Source organism: Vanessa atalanta, chromosome 5 (genome assembly GCF_905147765.1).
Source record: "Vanessa atalanta chromosome 5, ilVanAtal1.2, whole genome shotgun sequence".
In the NCBI taxonomy this organism is placed as follows: domain Eukaryota; kingdom Metazoa; phylum Arthropoda; class Insecta; order Lepidoptera; family Nymphalidae; genus Vanessa; species Vanessa atalanta.
In genome coordinates, this window is record NC_061875.1 from 4,996,170 (window position 1) to 5,018,441 (window position 22,272).

Here is a 22,272-nt window from a genome sequence, read left to right on the forward strand (position 1 = left end):
ATTAGCGGAATGTATTCTATTTGTATTTAAAAAACTAGAAACATCCTGGCTATCGAGACGAATAGGAAAACAACCGAAAACGAAAGTTTCATTAATTATTGGAATATCATTAATTTCAATAAATTATTAATAAAATATTACTCATAAGTTAAATATTATACTGTAGACCAGATACGATTCTACCTTTGCATTTCAAGTTATTATAATTATTGTTGTTCTTTATTCAACTTTTTCCTATCTAATTATGCCTATAGGTGTTTTTAATGCTTTTGTTTTCAGGCATTATTAATAGCACCCGTTGCGGATTCCATATTTGCCGTCCCTATTTTTTTATTATTAATTATAAAATAAAAACGGCTAAAAAAGAATGTCTGTTGTATGGTAACCCCCTGAAATATTTATTTTCTTCTGTTTTTTTAGTATTCACTGTTACAGCGACAACAGAAATAAATCATTGGCGAATATTTTAAGTATCTATCATGGTTCATGAGCCTGGTGATCGGACGGACGAACCGACGGATAGCAGTGTCTTATAAACCCTTTGGGTACGGAACCCTGAAAATGGGGCGTGATAAAAAGATTAGTCTTATTTAGTAACACTAAACTGAAAAGTGAAAATGACATTTGTTGACATATGATCATCGTGTATACATAAAAAAAAACTATATTTTTGCAGTACTAATGAAATGTGCCCCCGTCGAAAGCCGCCCGTCTCAGATCGAACCGTCCGCCTCTAATCATGATATGCCTCTGTTATTAAATACTTATTTTATCACACATCCTAACAAAATAATTATAATACCAAAAATCCTTTATTCATTTGATATACATTTTGATTTTTTTTTTTATTGTATTTATTATGTAAATAGAAACAACAAAGATATTTTATTGATTAATTTTATTGTAAGTAATATAATTGCATGATGGTCGTTTTTTATTACTTTATGTATCCTTTTTAATTGACCTTTGATACGACCCGGATAGGATGAAATAGTCACATCACTATTATGAAATAACTACAATACGCCTCTGACGCGTTATGTACGTAATTACTAATTGAATAATTTAGAAATTCATATTAATAAACAAATAAAATAGAAATTTACGGTAATTCGTATTTATGGAAAATGTATTACTTACATATGTACATACTTTCATATATTTATTCATAACAACTTATCAAATAATTTTAGTTTTTTTTTAATTATTTCATCATTACTTTAGTTAAAAGATACACCATACTTTAATGCTAAACATATACGTGATAAGGTGCAAAGGCGCGCCGTCGTGAATGAATGTAATATCTATACAATGATGCGGCTTATGCTAAAACTTCGTAACGTAATTATAGATTTCATGTATTTACGCCGTAGTGTTTTTATTATTTTTATTTGAATATACCATATCATAAACAACAAGTATCTTCTTATTGAGAAATAAAAAAATAATGTTGTAGACTGATACGCATTCCTGTTCGTATTCGTATATTTCGTAAACATCTTCAAAAAAATGATCTTGAACTTAACAAGAATACCTTATTAAAACATTATTCATTAACCGGTTCTTAACATTACTAATAAGCGGGTAAAAATATGAAGTCGTATCAGTAAGGTTATTTTACATTCTAGATATCTCTGGTATTGAAGCTTCTAGAACTCTCTAGAATTCACAACAAATGTATTGGGCATCATTGAGTTTTTTTTGTAAAATGATACTCTTGCTTATTATATTTTGTCTTTATTTGATGAGCTATCTTTTGGTTTAGTAGTTTTTACAGTTGAAATCTCCTCGTTAATTAATAAATATAGAGAAATCATACTTATTGAAATATTAAGTACAGATTTGTTTTAATAAATACATGTGTTAAACAAAAATACAATTCTTAAGCCTACTTATGTAAAATAATATACATAACATTAAAAAATATATTTATTTAAAATGTAATTTTGTCTTTGATATCGCATAAAATTCGTTAATGACTATAACATAAAAAAAACTACCAATGACTGATGATCTGTAAGTTAGCTATAAGATCAACGAAACCGTGGTATAAATTATAATTCTGGTAACAAAATAAAAAATGTACTATACTTTGTATATGTATAACAGTCCTAATCAATTTTTCTTTTTTTTTTTTGTTTAAATAACGGCACTGACATAACAGTGATTATTATTCTCTTTGACGTAAATTGCATTGACGTTTTTTTGGAACAAATTTATAGTGAATATTGATAATATTTATAAAAGTTATTTTGTGCACGTATTTCCATGGAAGTGTATTATTTAAATTTTATTTCACAATTTTGGTAAGTGCATTACTTTTACTTTTCGATCTGAATTTTACATATTTTATGAGTTATTTATGAATATAATAGATATTATGTTATGTAATTTAATGAGCTTCTGATACAACTAAGTATGTAATTTCCAATTTGTTAAGTATAATATATATATTGTACAAAATACTACATAATATAAATTCTCATAATATCTAATAGATTAGGAAGCGCGGGAACAACCTTCTTCTTTTCGTCAAATGGTATAATAAACAATGTATGAGACGCAATCTATAAGATAAGCTTTTATTATCTGTTGCAGGTAGTTTTAACGAAAAAAATTATATGTAATAATAATTGTTTTTCTTTTACGTACCCAAAACTATTTCGGAGCAATGGATATTCATTTTTATAACTATTTTTATAATTTCCGTTTCATGTGTTACATTTTAGGTCAAATAGTTTTTTATTGAAAGTTGAATTTTAAATATATATATAATTTAAATGTTTAATTTTATAATCTATAATTACTAAATGGAGGAAAATGATTGGATTACGTAATATGTAAAACATTAAATACATTATAGAAAAAACGAAATACATTTTTCAATAGTTTACTCTTTCATTATTAATTATTCTCTGAATTGATTTCATTATTAAAAAGTGGTATTTTAGGCAATATGAAAATAGTTAGCTAAAGTTTATTAAGGTTGGAGTTTCGTTGGCTTTAATTAGAAATTCGTCAAGTTAATTGTAAAACGAATATTTACAAATATTAACGAAAACAAGTAAGTTCTGAGTTTCTTAGTTTATTTCGCAATATAATCATCATTTCAAACATAATCAGTTGTTTAAATTTGATTTATCTCAGAAATGACGATTCAAAACTGCTTTTAAAAACCGAGTTTAATGAAGTATATTGCGTTTATTGCATGAACTACAATGACATCATTATTAGTATGGATGTGTGAAAATCAAATGACATGAACGTTAGATAATTTGAAAGAAAATCTCGTGACGGAAAAACTGAAAGTAAATCAATTATAATATAAAAAGAAACGTTACTATACAGAGCGCATTGGAGAAGTAAAATACATACAATAACAAGGAATTATCACGATGATGATGAACAGACATAAGTACATTAATATCAACTAAATACTTTTTCGATATAGAAAATATACATAACATAACAAATCCTAGTAGCCTCCATATATAAAAAATGATAAATTAATTCATTTAAGCTTTCTTAATCTGTCATACACGGTTTGAGCTTACGATAATATCAGATCCTATAATTGAACATTGAAATTCGATGTAAGTATTAAAAAACATTTCGGTGTTTGTATTATATACAATACAGTTTGTATTATATATATATATATATATATATATATATATATATATATAATACAAACAGACACCAAAATACTAAATTTCCTTTAATCTTCATTAGTGTATTTTTAAATAAAATTACCCGAATTGTTCATTATGCGATTTGTTAAGTATTTTAATATCGGATTTAAAAAATTACGTTTCACGTTTCTTTTTCTTTAAGAGTAATAATAATTATATAAAATATGTTGTATTTATCCATCAATTTATGACTATTATGATTTAAAACAATTGCGCAGTGTGCATGCACTCTAAGTATACAAATATTACATAATTAACAAATAAAATTAATTTTCCTCGTGGAAACGATTCGTGCTGTAATATTCCAGAATACTCCACGGAAAAATATTATTATAATATAACAATTTATTATTTGCGTAAAGTTTATAAATTTTTAATACTTACAGTTGCGGCTAAAAATATTCCTAAGCGCAGCATCTTTTTTCAATATTACTTATTCGTAACACAAGTCTTCACGAGTCAAAATTACTTAGTGTGATGCGCGTGCTCATCTCCTATATATCGTCGCAGCCTCCTATGACGTCACCACCCCCTCGCCCCCCCAAAACCCGTTCAGCGTCTCATCTTCACGACTCTTGACCCCCGGTTGGCATTCATTGATTGCTTGGATTGTAGAATCGAGTTATTTTGTTATGAAGTAGCAATGGATTACAAACTTGTCAGAAATTATTTATTTGCTTTTTATATTGTCAAAGTTTATTAATACGTTAGTGTCAATTCGTCTACGATTTGGTCTTTAATAATAAAACTATCAACTGTAGTACGTCTTCGTTCGCTCTCCTAGAAACACAGACCACAGTTGTGCTGCGGTTACTAACTAAAAATAGAAAAAATAAAATAATATATTGTATGATTGTATTGAAAATGAAATAGGTTCTATAATAATATAATTTATAGCAAAATAATTATTTATTATATTTAGGTGAGTCAATCGCACTAGAACAGCTGCAGGAATTCTACTAAAATATAACTTAAATGTTGGTGATATTATAGATTATTACAGAATTATTACTAAAAAAGAAACCTATTTTCAAATTAATTAAAATTTTCTTAAAAAACATTACATATCGCTTTTGAGTGGTACTCATATGGTTTATGGTTGTTGGAGTCTAACGCAACATCACCAAAACAATTTCGAAGAAGTATTTTCGTAAAGCAGGCGTTCCAATCTTTATTGTTATCTTTATTCTTATTCTTTATTGTCTATGGAAAGCAGAATACTATCTAGCTAGGGTAGGTATAACATCTAACAATTTCTATATGTATGAAAAATCATCACTTAAGAACGTAGAGCCGTTTTATGTAGCTATTTTTTCTCATGATCATAATTGCCAGGATAATAGATTTTCTCAGGAAATCCACAGGAGTTATCGGATTAGTTTGAATTTTCGTATGAAAATGTTGTGAAAAAAATTGTTACCTTCAGTCTGTCAGACGGTTCGGCTATCATATTAGGTTTTCATGACCATTAATAAAAATGCGTTGGATGAATAGTTAGCGAACTCATTAACAACTACACACAGTCTAAACTACTGGAGACAGAAATTTGTTATAAAATACATACTTAATACTTATTTATTACTAAGCGCACTTCTGATCCTCGTTTTCTTCATTCGTAAGCCCCTGCGAAGGCAGGCCGAGTCGCTAGTTTTAAACAAATACAAATTAAAATCTTTCATACAAAGTTTAATCAAATTCCATTTAACCAATTCCTATTCCAGTGTCATTTTATATAATTCAAATGTTAATAAGAACAGTCGCCATTAAAATTGTAAAAAAAAAATTAACAAAAAATAATAAGACTCGTTCAATGTTTTAAACTTTTGACTTCCTTTTTATTTTATTTATAATATATAATAATTTCCGCTAGTCATAAAAAACGACAAGCAATTATTTTGTTGCGTTCGACTGAAGTGGTTGTCAAATTCTGTGTATAGAAATTTTGAAAATCTTCACAATAATCAATTGTATAAATTTTAGCTGTCAACTTGACTTTAATACACATACTTTTGTACGCGTTTCTACGCGTGGCCAAAATATAAATAAAAATAATAATAGAAGTATACTTTATAAAGAATTAATAAAATTCCTTTTTACTCCTTCTCTCCAATTAAACTAAGAGCACAGGACAACAATAGCCCAAGAAATTAGGAAGGACCTGTGACTTTGACATTGTCATCATTAGCCTTTGCGCTATTGACGCTATAAATGCTTCATTAGCATTTTTTTAGCATTAGCAGCCCGTAAATGTCCCACTGCTGGGATAAAGGCCTCCTCTCCCTTTGAGGAGAATTTTTGGAGCATATTCCACCACGCAGCTCCAATGCGGGTTGGCGGAATGCACATGTGGCAGAATTTCGTTGAAATTAGACACATGCAGGTTTCCTCACGATGTTTTCCTTCACCGCCGAGCACGAGATGAATTATAAACACTAATTAAGCACATGAAATTTCAGTGGTGCCTGCCTGGGTGTGAACCCGAAATCATCGGTTAAGATGCACGCGTTCTAGCCACTGGGCCATCTCGGCTCATATAAATGCTTCAATATAACTGCAAATGCAACCAAAGACGCAAAAAATCTTATATTTGGTGTGGCTTAACCCTTCATTAAAAGTAATTTAATTGATAGTTTTTTTTCGGATTTTGTTGTTGGCTAACCGATATGATCGAGAAGGAAGTGTTGTTAATTGGTTTATTTTGTTGCATAATTAATTTTATAAGTATTTAATTGCATTTGATTTAATTACCTTTATATTCGTTTTGATTTGAAAAAGGACTATTTAACCAAGTTCTTACGAACTAGTCGTCTTGTGTGTTAATTGGTTTGTCGGTTTGGTAAAAAAAAATACGTTTTAATTTAAAATAATTTTCGAATGAGACTTCTTCGTTGAAAATTAAAAAATAGACCAAGAGAAAAGATAAAATCGAAAATAATTATTTTAATACATACATTTAATACACTATTCTTTATAAAACGTGATAATAATTTTATTTAACTTATGTTATCCCATTATAGATTTTGTCCTAAAACAGCTTTTTTTGTGGTAGGGCTTTGTGCAAGCCCCTCTGGGTAGGTACCACCCATTCATCAGATATTCTACCGCCAAACTGCAATACTCAATATTGTTGTGTTCCACATTGAGAGGTGAGTGAGCCAGTGTAACCACAGGCACAAGGGACATAACATCCAAGGAATGGTTAATATTTCTTACAGCGCCAATGTCTATGGGCGGTGTTGAGGTTGACCACTTACCATCAGGTGACCTATATGCTCGTCCGCCTACCGATATCATAAAAAAAAATTTTTATTAATATTTAATACATAAGAAAATGCTTGTAAATGATGAAGAAAAGGTCAATAAATTACTAACAATTAGTTACACTGCAAATATAATATCAACTCTTTTGTGATTTAAGAGAGTTTTTTCAACATTGACTAATCTTATATTGCCGCGACTGTAGTCACATGAATCCCCAGAGGTGCGACCCACCATATCCCGTGAGGAAAATGCGCGCACGAGTCGACCACGACTAGACGTACATACTTTTAAATAACTTTGTTATTTAAAATCGGCAATATGTAGTAGAGCATATTTCCAGTTGACGATGAATCTCTTCTATTATTCAACTTAATGTGTGGGCACATTAATACATACTTTGTAGCAATAAAACTCACTAGCAGCTTGCATTGCAACACATGGATTATAGCGATTGGGAAAAAGAGTGGGGCGCGTCATCGTGGATTGATCTTTGTATACTTTTGCATTGGTTTCAGCCCAAGTTTTTTGTCATCAACCTAAGCGAAGTTGATAAATACAGCGATTTATTTGTAGTATCTTTCCATTAGATGAAATTTTGAATGCCTGTTTTTACTCGTCAAGTGCAATACCGGCATTCAAAATTTCTTACTGGCTTAGATATAAACCCTTTTAACTCAAAGAAAAGTTTTTTCAAGAGTTGATACAACAACGGCCCAAGGAGTTCGCAATTGCGTCTTTTAAATCCTATTTTATTTTCGTACATACCTAGTCTTGGATATTGTGCAATAGAAAAAAAGATTCGGTGGGACTTTGTGCACGAGAAAAAATGCATAAAAGGCTTACACTGGACCTCCCAAACCCTAAAAGTAATCTCCATTCATTATAGTCTCGAAAAGGGTTCACGTTAAATTATTTGACGGGTTTACGGATCTTTTCGATTTACGGCTTAATGTCTTTAAATCGTAATTTAAAAAAAAATTGTGATCGAATTTCAAATTAAGTATTTTAAAAAGATAAGTTATGAAATCGAAACATATAAAACCTTTTGAAGTTTTTTAAAATAAAACCCAAATAATTCAGGAGAATGATCGCGTGGTTTATAACCAAAGATTGTGGCATTGAACATGTAGAAGCATCATCTCTGATATTGCAATGCTCTGCGATTGGTCTAAGGCCAAACGGAATTATTCAACCGAATGGGAAATTTGAATAGTGACAGGTGGCTTTAAGATGAAGAAAGAAGAGAGCCGAGATGGCCCAGTGGTTAGAACGCGTGCATCTTAACCGATGATTTCGGGTTCAAACCCAGGCAGGCACCACTGAATTTTCATGTGCTTAATTTGTGTTTATAATTCATCTCGTGCTCGGCGGTGAAGGAAAACATCGTGAGGAAACCTGCATGTGTCTAATTTCAACGAAATTCTGCCACATGTGTATTCCGCCAACCCGCATTGGAGTAGCGTGGTGGAATATGCTCCAAACCTTCTCCTCAAAGGGAGAGGAGGCCTTTATCCCAGCAGTGGGACATTTACGGGCTGCTAATGCTAAAGGTGGCTTTAATATTTATCCCCGAAGCCTTTACTCAGCTGTAAGACATTACTTATAATATTTATTTATATAATTGCAGGTTTCCTTACGAAGTTTTCTTTCACTGCCGGGGACGAGATTAATTATTAACAGAAATTAAGCACATGAAAATTTATGGGTCTTGTCCGGGTTTCAACCTGCAGTCATTCAACATCAATCGACTTTTGCCCAGCTCTCAATTGACCGAAATTATTTCTTAGTTACTATAAAATAACACTAGAAAGTTTTATAAGAAGGAAATCGCTTTGTAATCACGATTTATCATCTACGCCGGAACGGACGCATTATAATATCTACGACGTGCAAATTAAGTAAATGACTACAGAGATCAAAAGTATCGGCCCGGTGTTTTTATCTGTATGAATAAAATTCAAATGACTACCTAAAAAGGTATTTAATATTTGAAAAATGAAATAAGGTTAAATAAACGATTATATATTATATGACTTGACACAAATTAAATTCTAAATAGAAGTTAAATAAGTTATAAATAAGATATAAATTTTATAAAAATATATAAAAATTTCCCCAAAGTGGTAGATTGGCGACGTAAAGAATATTTCTTACAGCGCCAATGTACATGAGCGGTGGCGACTACTAACCTTCTGGTGGCCCATTTGTCCATCTTCCTACCTTTAAGATAAAATATAAATAAAAGAGAAATATCGCGGCAAGCTTGTAATCATCCGAAATTGTAAAATGGATCAAAATAATGGGTTTTTATTTATACTTTTTAGAATATTAAAATAAAACTATACATACATACATACATACTATTACATTTTTTAATATTTTAAATTATCACTTGTTTATGTCCGCTGTACCTGTTGTTACACTAGCTCACTCGCCCTTCAAACCCGGAACACAGGATTACAAGTATTGCTTTTTGGCAGTAGTTCGTATATCGTATATCGTTAGTATCTGATGAGTGTCTAGCTTACCCAGACCGGCTTGTACGAAGCCCTGCCTCTAGAACACGCGCTTTTAAATCTGTTCATTTTAATTTATATGTCATTGTTGTATGGTGTCTTGTCTGCTAAATTACTACAATTTAGTTCTTCTATTGACTAAAGCAACAAAGGATTGACTAAATAGACGAGAAAATATATTATATGGTCGAGAGTACTGCCCTGCGTTTTGTTAATATCGAATTCGTAGCTAAAACGTACATAGATACATCAACAACAAGAATTGATACTAACATTGTATCACATTCAAGATATATATAAGACCTTTAAGATAAATATTGTTTTTTTTTCCTCATTTTCCTGTATTATTTCATGATATTGGCACTAAGTACTATATAAGTATTTACTATGTAAAATATGAATGACGTTACATTTTCAGGGTTGGGGCCTTGCTTTGAATGAATGTTTTTGTCCTTTTTAATTGAATTATATGTTTGAATATGTCTTTGAATTGATTCTAACCAAATTGTTTTATAATAGAATGTTTATCACACTTACTTTTATATAGTTTTTTTTTTAAATAACTTATTAAATAATATATGGTAAGAATTTATTTGGCTAATATATCAGACTCAAAACCTGAATCACAACAGTGGAAGGTCATCATAACGGATACACAAACTTGAAGATATTATATTTTGGAATTCTTAGAATTAACGACGCAATGAAACTTAATAATTCTAAAAAGTATTACGTTTTCGTGACTAATACGTACTTATGTATAATATATACCTATTTAAAAATATACTAAATAGAGTTGCCACGAATATTTGGATATACCTGGGCTGCCTTTTAAGACGTGTCGTTTGCCAACCTACCGCGATTTAAAAAAAAAACATAGTGCATCTTCATCTTTTTGAATTTAGATTTCGAAATTTTCTACAACCTTCAAAGGAGATTATCGCAACATAAGTGCTTTGAGGACATCACTTCTGTGTTTAGTGATGCAGCACCAAGTCATAGGACTGTAGAACGCTGGTATTTAGAATTTCAACGTGGGCTCTAGCCTCAGTCACAAACGACGTGAAGGTCGTCCAAAAACCGCCATGACGCAAGAGAATATCGAAGCCGTGCAACTACTAATCCTTTTCCGATTTCCAAAAAATTCTACATGGAGAGCTTGGCGTAAGAAAGTTGATCTCTGGATACCACATTTGCTTGGCGACGTGACGTGAACAGCCCGTGTTAGTTGGTGTCGCAAAACTCTGCGGCGATTCAACCGAGGAAAGTAAAGCATGTTTATGAAATGGTTGGTAGTGACGAGTCTTGGATATATGCTTACGATGCAGATTCTAAGCACCAGTCAACTCTCTGGGTCTTTCAGAGTCATAACTGACCAAAGAAATACGCTCACGGAGCACCTAAAAAAAAAATGGTTGCTTCGTTTGTGGCAAAGGGTGTTCACGTTGCCACTATTGTACTACAATATCACAAGACGGTTACCGCTGACTGGTATACCACTGTTTGTTTGCCACAAGTTATCACCGAATTTCGAAAAAACAATTCAAGGCTTCGTATGATACTTAACCATGACAATGCAAGTTCGCACACCGCCCGCCAATCAAAGATGTTTTGGAGCAACCAAAATGTCGAAATTTTAGATCATCCGCCTAACAGCCCTGACTCTTAAGCCCTAACACATTTTTACGTTCCCCAAAATTAAGCAGTCTTCGTGGTCAACGTTTCAGCTCACCCGAAGAAGTTGTTCACGCATACAAATCGGCCATTTTGACTACCCCCACTTCGGAGTGGAATAAATGTTTTAGAAACTGATTTATTGGTGGTTAATTATTAAATATCGCATAGAATTCTTTGAAAAACATTAAATGGTAATAATTTATTAGATTGTCTATACTTATTTCAAACGACATAACTTAAGAGGCTGTCTCGTATAGTGTTATTTGGCTTATTCTTGTGTAATTAGATGAACATTAAAAAAACTAATATAAAAGTTGTTCATGAACTAAAGCTTATTTTCATCTTTTTAATTTATATATTTTTTAATTATTTTAAAGTTTAAACACATAATCATACTAATTTATTTAGTACAATCAAACCAACCAATAAAAATAAATTTATATGTTCATGTTATTAAACAATAAATAATAATGATGTGATTTTAAGTGTGAACCAATCACAGGCAGTAATCAAAATATCGAAACCTGCAATTGGACAATTCTGTGCCAAATATTACAGCAGAATATTCAAGTCAAAAACATTTTTTTTTTCAAATAGACTCTCAGGAGCAACTACAACTACAAGTGCAACTACAAGTGTAATTTTACAATTAAATTAAATTAAAAGCTATCGAAAGAACCGTCAAGAAACTCATGTGTTTGACAAGTTAATCACTCGTTTTTATAACAAGCTCTTTATCATCTATTTAATCTTGTACACAATAAAATCATCCATATTTATTATTATGTTTTTAAAATGAGCTTTATTTTTCTCATTGGTTGATGTAAAATTATTTGAGAAATTTAATTATTTGAATAGAATAGAATACCCATATAGGGATGGATATATGTATATACTGCGAGTGTTTATACAACGATTTTCACTTTTCTTCTCGAAACGTAAAGCTGTAAACTAGTTAAACGATATATCCTTCAACGTTTATGTACCTAACAGAACGCGGTCTTGTATAGCAATTATTATTTATGATAAATAGATTTTTTTTAAATATTAACTCGATTTAACATCATATCGAATACAATACAAGGTTAATTGATGAGTTTTTAAGCAATTATTGGCAAATTACTTGGAAGCTCAGTTTTAACAGGAAACAAATATTTTTACTTTACTATGTTTCTAATAAACCTCTTAGATGTGTTGGGTCCAATGTTCAATTTTTACTTAGTGGTAGAGCTTTGTGTAAACCAGTCTAAATAGGTACCATCCACTCATTTGATATTATGTATGGTATTGTTGTTTTCCGGTTTGAAGGATGAGTGAGCCAATGTAACTGGCACGAGGGACATAACATTTTAGTTCCCAAGGTTGGTGGCGCATTGGCAAAGTAAGGGATGGTTAATATTTCTAACAACGCCAATATCAATATCTATGGGGACCACTTAACGTCAGGTAGCCCATTTGCCAGCACACCTACCTTTTACATAAAAAAATGTCCAGTATAAGATTCATGCTAATATCATTACGAAAGATTAGCAGGCAGGATATATTAATACATATATAATTGTATTTAACTAACATGACTGTATTTTTAAACGTTGAAAAAAGTAACTACTGAATTTCTTGCCGTTTCTTCTCGGTAGAACCTAAATTCCGAACCGATGGTAACTGCACTTGTTAAATGACGATTCAACAGTGCTTGTAAAAGCCTACTTGAATAAAGTATATTTTGATTTTTATTTTTTTGAATGAGATTTGATCACTATTATCTTATTATATATTATCTTGGTCTGGGTCTTATGCTAAAAAGTTCAAGGTCAGTATAATAGCACGTGGCATAATAATATCGATGGAAGCATCCCATATTAACGAAATTATACCCATACGTAATAAAATTACTATGAACGAGTACAAAAAACAATAGATCGTTTATAACCCTAAGCAATTAAAGTATAAAAAATTAAGTAGTACGAAATTCCAAAATTTCCGAATATAAGTCACTATTCTGTGATATTTTTTTTGTTATACCTATATCAATTTGCTAGACTTCAGTTTGTTTTATGTTTAATTGATAAATGTTGATATTTATTTCTAAATAAACTTGAACTTTAAAGTCTAGAGGTAGAACTTTGGAAACCCTTTTAACGTCGTCTATGGTCTTATGTCTACCTTCTATTTCGATAAAATTATTGTTTTATTTAAATCAAATCAGATCATTTTTATTCAAGTAAACTTCAAAATAAAGCATTTTGAATCGTCGATATTTAAATACAGGCGTTTTTTTCTAAAAAGTATTTTTTTATTTTACTACTAATTCAACTATAGTATTGTAACTTAATAAAGTTACAGAAGTGAAATAAAAATTACAGACTCTGGTATAGACTTTACATAGATAATTTTACTATTTTTTGTCAACTTCACACATATGTAGGTACATACGCTGAAGACATTCGACTACTCGGCCATAAATCTCGCTGAACATAGATGTACCTCATTAGTTCTTGCTTTATGCGATTTTACTGTTTGTTTTCAACTTCTTAAGATAAGATAATAACAGAATATATTAGTAATCATTATAATATATATCACATACGCCGTATATTAATAGTAAGTGATTAATACCGTCATAAATCGCCTACCAAAGTAAAGATACAAAACCGGTCAGGTGCCTTTATAACTGGTATGTCCATATTCACTGTGAATTTTTATCATAAATAATGAACTCAGATTCTTTATGCACAATTTTAAACAGAAATGGGCAGCAATCAATCAACCAGAGCAACACATTTCCACCGTCACGAAGCAGGTAAAGCCATGGAGGACGTATCGGAAGACCATCACATCAATATTTCTAATAAAATGGTAATCGTGAAACATTTCCTTTGGATATACTTACATGTAATTTAATTTTATCTTGACTAATGAATAAAATCTTTTTACGCGACCGCACAAAATAAGTAGTGTAATTTTGTAAGGGTTCGTGTATTTACAGGAGTTTCTTTATACCATCATAACTTTTGCATTTCTAACAGATTTGGATGTAAGATCATCCAGAGCCTACTCTATATTAAAAAAAAAAACAATATGGCGGCAGAATGGATCCGTTTTAAATATTATTTTTTTTGTTGACTGGGCAGTTGACTGCTAAATTAAATTATTATATTATTATTTGTTTCGATTTAAGGAGAATATTTAATACTCAATCGTGAAGAATGTTCGGATAGATGAATCATAACTTAACCCTGATCAATCTCGTTTTCTCCTCCCCATCTGACATTGGCGAGATAATCGGGCACAGATTATCTACGAGCACAACTGAAACCCATAAATAAAAAAATAAAATCATAACTTAGCTAAAGCTTACGCACATTCCGTTTTACTCCACGTTTTTTACTTTTTTTATGATTACCATGAAGTTCGATTTCTTTTGACATTGTGTCAAAAGGGATCGTGTGAAAATACTTGGTAACATAATATTAACAAGCTCATACGAATATTCGTATTCCTCTTAGTTGCACCTCTACCTAAATCTAGTTTCAATTATTCTAACTCGAATATGCTATGTTTCACATAAAATTTTGTCCTAATATGAAGGGTGAGCTAAATAATTATGTGATGTTTGAAGTATTAGCATTGCTATAATATTTCATGTTTTGAATAAAACACGCTATTGTGTAAATACATCATTTAGGAAAGATTTACAAGTTGCATAATCTGTAGAAATTAGTTTAATCAAGCTATACATACACATCTGTCGCAAAACAGCAAGATACGTATCTTCCTGTTTTGCAATAAATATCTATATCTTTATAATTATTTAATCTCATTTTAAAATAGTTTGTCGTTTTTTAAAACCCATCACAAGAAAAGTATCGTCTCTAAACCTGAATGCTTTTTTTTTCGTTCCAAATTATAGTTAGACATATTAACGGCATTCTTCTGGATTTTTGTAATCGCCTTTTCTAACCCCTTATCTTGATAACCAACCACTTGATAATTTTTAAAGAAAATAAATCAAACTGTATGTTGTGGTGTGCCCAAAATGTATAATTTTGTTTATTTTGCTAGTCTTCCTTTAGGCTACGTAGATTTCGGATAAATTTAATTAGGGGTCGATATCATTGGTCCTCAATAATTCAACAAAAGAAATATCCATGAACAATAGGTACTTAACTTATAAGGACTGACTGCCGCATGCTATGTCCTTCTTTAAACACAAAATCGAATTCTATAAATATCTCGATATAACGAGTTCTGTAGGTGCTAAAATAAAAAAAAACAATATTGGACCTTTCAGTAATCTGCAAAATTACTTGCAAACATAAAGTTTAAAAAAAAGTGAATAAATGTATAATTATTTTTTTAGATTAAAATCTTTATACATTTATTTTTTTTATTTCTAGATATTCAAATTAAATGATGACATAATGGGCCACGAACCTGTGATTTATAAAAGTTTAGGAATATTTAAAGACCATAAAACAAAACAAATGCGATGCTTGATCGTGGAGTGATTATATATTCACACTAACCACATCCGTGCGCTAATGAGCACGTTACAAGCAAATTCGAAACATCTCCCGTATATTTCACGTTGTGAAAAAGACATACTAAAAACATAATTAAAACTCGTCTGACCTGATGTTATAATTGTCTGTGTATTGGTGACTATCAGCTGACATAAAAAGTAACCCTTCGATAAATAAAGAAAGACTACATATTTCACATACTGTTAATGATAAAATCCTTCTTTTGGCGGCTAGCATAGCGATATATCGTAGCGGTTTACAGATATATCGGATGGTATATGGTCGCAAACATAAGTGGACTTTGTTATCTGCCTCTCTCTCTCTCTCTCTTTCTTTCTCTTTTTCTTAGTCCGAAAAGACGACGAAATAATTAATACTTAATGGTTAAAATCGCTTGTTATTTTGTTTACAATTTAATAAATTAATAAAGATTTTCATATCCATCCAGCAACTTTCATTACTCGAATTTAAACATAAGTTTTCACATTTTTTTTAGTACTTAGTTACTATATTCTTGAATATTTTGATAACAGAGCAATCCAGCTGCGCTCAATTATTGTAGCATTGTTTAAGTTTCAAATAAGTACATAAATAAAGGTTTATTCCAGACTCAAATAATAATATAATATTCCGCATATTCTAACTAGGTAAATAATACCATACTTTTCACCTATTCCGGGTCAATCTACTCATTTCATACACAAATCGAAATGTACTCATTTCCTATCTAATTATATATAAAATTTTATAAATAAATATTTTTTCTTCAAGGTTGAAAGGCTTGTGGAAGACGCTGCTATAACAAATGACGCGGGCGCTAGTTCTTTGAACGCGAAAGGGGATTATAAGGAGAAGATATTCATTGAGAAGCTGAGGTGTATGGATGATAAGCACACTGAGAGATGCGGGTGAGTGAATAAATGAAACGTTTCTTGATAACAAAGGTCATTATGATTTGTACTCTTAATTTTCCCCAATGTCTTTTGCAAGTCTCATGACGCTAAAATCAGAGATCGCTATAATATCGAAAAATTTGTTTCGCCTCTTTTCGGCAACAATTTTTAAAATAACAATCTTCTGATAGTTTGCATATAAGTAATCGATAATGATAAATCGATCAATGGTGATCAATTCTGTACTTTTTTAAATTGATTTAATGTAATAGAAACGTAAAAAAATATATATCATATATCCAAATACATCAGTAGTCTTTATACATCAACAACTTTTCGCGTCAATTGTAAACGTAAAGTGTAGTAAAGAAAACACAGTAGCTTGCAAAAGAGGAATAATTTACCCTTTTTCTTTCAATAAATTCGTTTCTATTTTTGTAAGTCTATATCGCAAATGGCTTATTCGGTGTCGTTTAATTATAATTAATAAAAAATCGAAAAACTTGTGTTCTTTATCTATAATAATATATTTTTTTAATATATTGGGTATGTGACGGGCCCACGTGTTGGTAAGTGCTCACCACCGCCAATAGACATTGGCACCGTCAACCTTGGGTACTAAGACGTGTCCCTTGTGTGTGCATGACAATACTGCGTATTGCTGTATAATAGTAAAACATGTGAAGAGTGAGTGATACCTACCTGGGTAGGTAGGTAGGTAGTAGTAGTAACACGTCTGGACGTGCCGCCAAAAATCTTACCTTTTACGTTTGCCTTTCTTGATACAATGCTGATGATATTCTAGAAGTTAATGCATTCTATGAATACTGATTTTGTTTCAAGAAATGTTTAAAAATTAGAGTAAATCTATTGAATAGACGCGACAATGTCATATACGGAGGTCGCAAATTAGAAAAAAAAATAACTAAGACAACGACAAAGAAAAGATCAAAAAGTTATTTTTAATAATAGCAAAATTTACAAAAGACAGCTACTCTGAAGTGTCATGTTAGTTAAACAACTTTTTTTATTATAAAATTAAAGCTTAGTACGACTATACTCTACGGGTGAGCATTTCTTGCAGAACCAATGTTTTTGTTCGTCTACCTTCCAATTATAATTAAAAATTATATACATAATGTAATAAACACTAACACGTATGCGGTAAAGTTCACAAAATAATAAGCGGTATGTGTTTAAAAAATAATTATTTCCTTATTCATATTGAATTGATGATTAAATAGCTGCCACATCATTTTTTTAAAGAATTTAATACAAGGTATTTTCCATACTGCTTAAACGACCAAGCAGGCTGATTAAAGTTTTTTTAGGGTAGCGTGCCGTATGAATTACGATATATATTATATATCATATATACATTATAAGAATAAAACAAATTTATATAAAATTAAGAGAAAAACAAATAAAAAAACACTTAATAATTTTTATTACCTAATTCTTATGATATTTTCTAATTCATTAATATTGCTTTTTATTTTTATCTGAGAGAAGGATAATTCAACTCAAATTGAGTTTATTTAAAACTACGTAAGCATCACAGAGTTTGTCATTCGATAAATTTTTGTAACTCTGCGGTCAAGGACACTGGACAGGTTGTGAGGAAACCTGCACGTGCGAAAAGAAATTCTGAGACATGTTTGTCATCACATCCGCCAACCCCAATGTGTTTTTAAAAACATTATTTCCTTAAAACGAGATGAAGTCGATTCCAGTAATGTGACTTTTAGGCCCGAAACTTATGTTTCTTTTTTTTTTAAAATCTATTGGATAGCAAATTTCGTTATCTTAGTTCTTATAACTGTATTTTTTCTTCAAGGGATTATTGATTTTTTGAGGAAAAAACGAGTAGGTACTCGAAAGATAAAATACCTGATGACTCATTTGACATACCACACCGCCTATCATGTGGATAAGTTAGCACAAAAGAAAATACCTACGTACCTATTTTAGCTTAAAACAAATATAGAGAACCACTAGTAATCCTCGTCCAAGACTGTAATGAACATTTCTTAAAGAAACAAAACATTCTTTATTAAAATTACACTTTGTACGATGAAAATATAGTTACAAAAAAAAATTTAAATAAAGTCTTAAGAATAAAGTGCTGATCTCGTCGTATGAACCCGGATCAAGATAGACATCGCCTAGCGATCTTTGTTTCGAAACTCATTGAGAATGGTCAATAATAAACGTTTTATTATTGCAATTTTGTTATATGAATTTATTATTACACATCGTTAATAAATAGGTTTATTTACTTTATAAGGAAAAGGCGTCGTGGATTAAGGTTTCATAGTTTTTTTGATCAGATTCTATTTTCGGCGATGAAGAAATAAGTCAAGGATCAATAAATATATAGTATATACGAAAAGGGTTTAATTGAATAATTACACGTATTTGTGTTCGCCTAATCCATAATCACTATTTTCAGAAAAAACGTGTATGATTTTGAAGTTTCGATCATTTTTGCGAATCATGTTTCCAAGTTTCAATTGATAGCACTGAGGCTCGTCAATACGTAATAAACAAAAAATACTGCATATAGATACTGAACTGTTTTATATTTGCTTATCTCTTTAAAGATACTTTTAGAGTCATATAAAATCATAATTATATAAAGTTTTACAATGTACGCAACATTTTAAAAGTTTAAGTAATTAGGTACACATGTACTAATATCAAATTATGGGAATTACCGGCGTTAGGTTCTACTTTATGTTGATGCACTAGCAAAATTATGAATAAAATGGCAAAAGTATTTTTTGGAAAAGATTTAAGCATCGATAGTTCAAAATTAATAAAATTTACTATCTTACTGATATCATCAGTTTAAATTATCGGTCCATCGTCGTCGACAATATACTAGAGTTAGCATTAAATAAAACTATTTATAATGAATAAATCGTTAATGACTAAAGCGTGTTTAAAAATGTGAAATATTGTCATCATTTTGTTTATATATAAAAACGGTATGTTTTAATCGTCCCTCGGTTTTCCTAGAAACGAAAAGGAACACCTGTGGCCGTTAAAACCTGTTGTCAACTATAATATTGAATTAAGCATTGTGTCGCCGAATACCTTGTGATTTTTACACACAATTAAAATGTTATTCAGATAAAATTATTATTATTGACTTGATATTAAATGTCTGCTAATTTCGTGTAGGTATATAAAGATATGTATATAGTTATGTATATCGTACTTTAAATTCAAAGCTCAAAACTCAACAAGCCAAACGTTAACTACGTTTGGCTTGTTGAGTTTAACAAAATGGGCAATATATACAACATCCTCATCCTCTGGCCTTTAGCCCAGCAGTGGGAAAATTTACAGGCTGCTAATGCTAGTAGTGTCACAAATCATTGTAATTTTGTTAGATGCATTTGATTTTGTGGGCTTATATTTGGCCTATAAGATATGGAAACAGATAAAATGTTTAGGTAAGCACTACTGATTGATTTTAGTGCGGTCCAGCAAACTGCAATATTAAAATATTTACATAATATTAATAAATTCTAAATGAATTAATTTTCTAATTTGAGACCAAGAAGAAACATAACATTAGTAGAATTATATTATTTACGTTAGATGTCTGCAATTCGACCTCCTCCCCCTTTGAGGAGAAGGTTTGGAGCATATTCCACCACGCAGCTCCAATGCGGGTTGGTGCTTCAATACACATGTGGCAGAATTTCGTTGAAATTAGACACATGCAGGTTTCCTCACGATGGTTTTCTTCACCGCCGAGCACGTGATGAATTATAAACACAAATTTAGCACATGAAAATTCAGTGGTGCCTGACTGGGTTTGACCCGAAATAATCGGTTAAGATGCACGCGTTCTAACCTCTGGGCCATCTCGGCTCTCGTTCCTAGTCTGTGGTTTCCCTTCAAAACGTATAAATCTTTCACCTTTTTACTTCAACGCTGAACATAAAATGATACACACAATATCGCTTACAAAATGTTTGCCGCCAGCCTGGACTCTGCATCGTATATTTCTCGTAATTTATATCAGTACCTGTAAAATGTCAAATGTATATTATAATAAATCGTTATTTTATAATTATTATAGTTTAACGGTGGAAGAATTAAACGCCTTGGTGACGCGTTTAGAAATGCGAACATCTCACATATCGAAAGAAGACCCAATCTGCGAAGATTTAAAGGATAAAATCATTGATTGCTATGACATGACAGCTCCCTCAGATATTGTTAAATGCTGGAATATTGTTGGTAAGTTTATAAGCAAATAATATTTTAATTGAAGCTAATTAGCATTGTTTCTTTACTGAGGATCGTCGGAATTTAAACCCACCTTGGGACCCTGTATCGAGACAGTCGTTACTTGTTTTGAAGTCATCTATGCACCTATGATTCAACTACTTTTTGAATGACATAAGTTTAATTTCCCTTATCTTACAATAAAGAAACGATATAATGCGTACAAAATACGTACATACGTAAAACGTAATGTTTACGTATTATTATTCATATTATTAAATAAGTGGTTAACTGTCATCAGGGGCTTTTACTCAGTGCGTGCAAGATGCCAGCTCGAAGAGGCTCGAGGCGCGGTCGGCGCGAGAGGCGCGCGCGACGGCGCAGCGCACCCGGCGCGTGGCGCGCGCACGTGCACACCTCGCCTCGCACGACGACCTTACCGACGACTGACATATCATAATCTCAGTATCGCAAATAAGTGCTATCGAATCACCGAATGGAAATAGAGACATTTATTGGACAGTGTGCTGCAGAAACGTACCAACCTACAGAATAAAAAAATTAAAGTTATTAAATAAAAAAGTTATGATATGACTTTAAATAATATATAATATCCACAAACAACTATTTCTGCACAACACGATTCAATCATAAAATATAAATCATAATATCAGGTACCATAAGCTAATTACATTGTAGATACATACTTATATGATTTGTTTCCACTGTTATAACGTATGTTTGTCGATAGATGTATTCTTAAGAACTAACACAATAGGCAGAAATATGTCACTATTATCTGTTTTATGATTGGAGGTTCAAATGTCCGCGGATTGGAAGGATTTAATTTAATAAAATAACAAAAATATTCCCTTTACCCCTCCCCTATAAGAAACGTACATACTACAATACTTTAATATTAAATTTAATTTAATTTACTTGTTATAAGCTGATGACGACACAAAAATAAATATATAATTATATTTTATACTTTAGAGTCCTCAATAGTAAAAAAACCCTACTAATAGAGAGGGCCCCTCTATTGTGCGGTTTGACCTTCCCTCGCATTTTAACGTTGAATTTGAACGCTGCTTCGAGTTTTATAAAGCAAAAAGTTACTATAATAAAGTTATTTAATTACAAATACAAATCACAAGCTCTGTTCGTTTGTTAATAATATATATTTCCGCCTACTGTATTATTTTACTTAATCATTCGTAAAAATGTATTTTTAGTACTTAAATAAAGTGTATTAATTTTTATAATGTACTTTATCTCTTTATATTTGATTGTTAATCGAAGAGCTAAATATGCGGTATTTTCCGCGCAGAGAACGATTTTAAAATTTACATTTTTGTTTATTACTTAATCATAAATTGATGAATAAAAAGATCGTGGAGATGGAGATGACTTACTTCTATCTTATAAAATATAAAAGGACTATATATATATTTTATAAGCAGAC

The 22,272-nt window shown here is 31.0% G+C and overlaps 2 protein-coding genes across 3 annotated transcripts in view; one reads left to right on the forward strand and one right to left on the reverse strand.

Moving 5' to 3' along the window:
* The window catches only part of LOC125064257, a 19,547-nt gene extending 15,352 nt beyond the window's left edge, over nt 1-4,195 (reverse strand). For both annotated transcript variants that reach the window (XM_047671210.1, XM_047671209.1), the window contains exon 1: nt 4,077-4,195. In XM_047671210.1, coding sequence (XP_047527166.1) covers nt 4,077-4,109 — 33 coding nt within the window. In that variant the 5' untranslated portion in view covers nt 4,110-4,195. The remainder of the gene's footprint in view (nt 1-4,076) is intronic.
* LOC125064258 lies at nt 2,297-22,220 on the forward strand. The gene is made up of 5 exons (XM_047671211.1): nt 2,297-2,306; nt 13,893-14,002; nt 16,441-16,577; nt 20,659-20,819; nt 21,109-22,220. The coding sequence occupies exons 2-5, from the start codon at nt 13,895-13,897 to the stop codon at nt 21,255-21,257; spliced, it is 555 nt and encodes a 184-aa protein (XP_047527167.1). The 5' UTR covers nt 2,297-2,306; nt 13,893-13,894; the 3' UTR covers nt 21,258-22,220.
* The last annotated feature ends 52 nt before the right edge of the window (nt 22,221-22,272 follow it).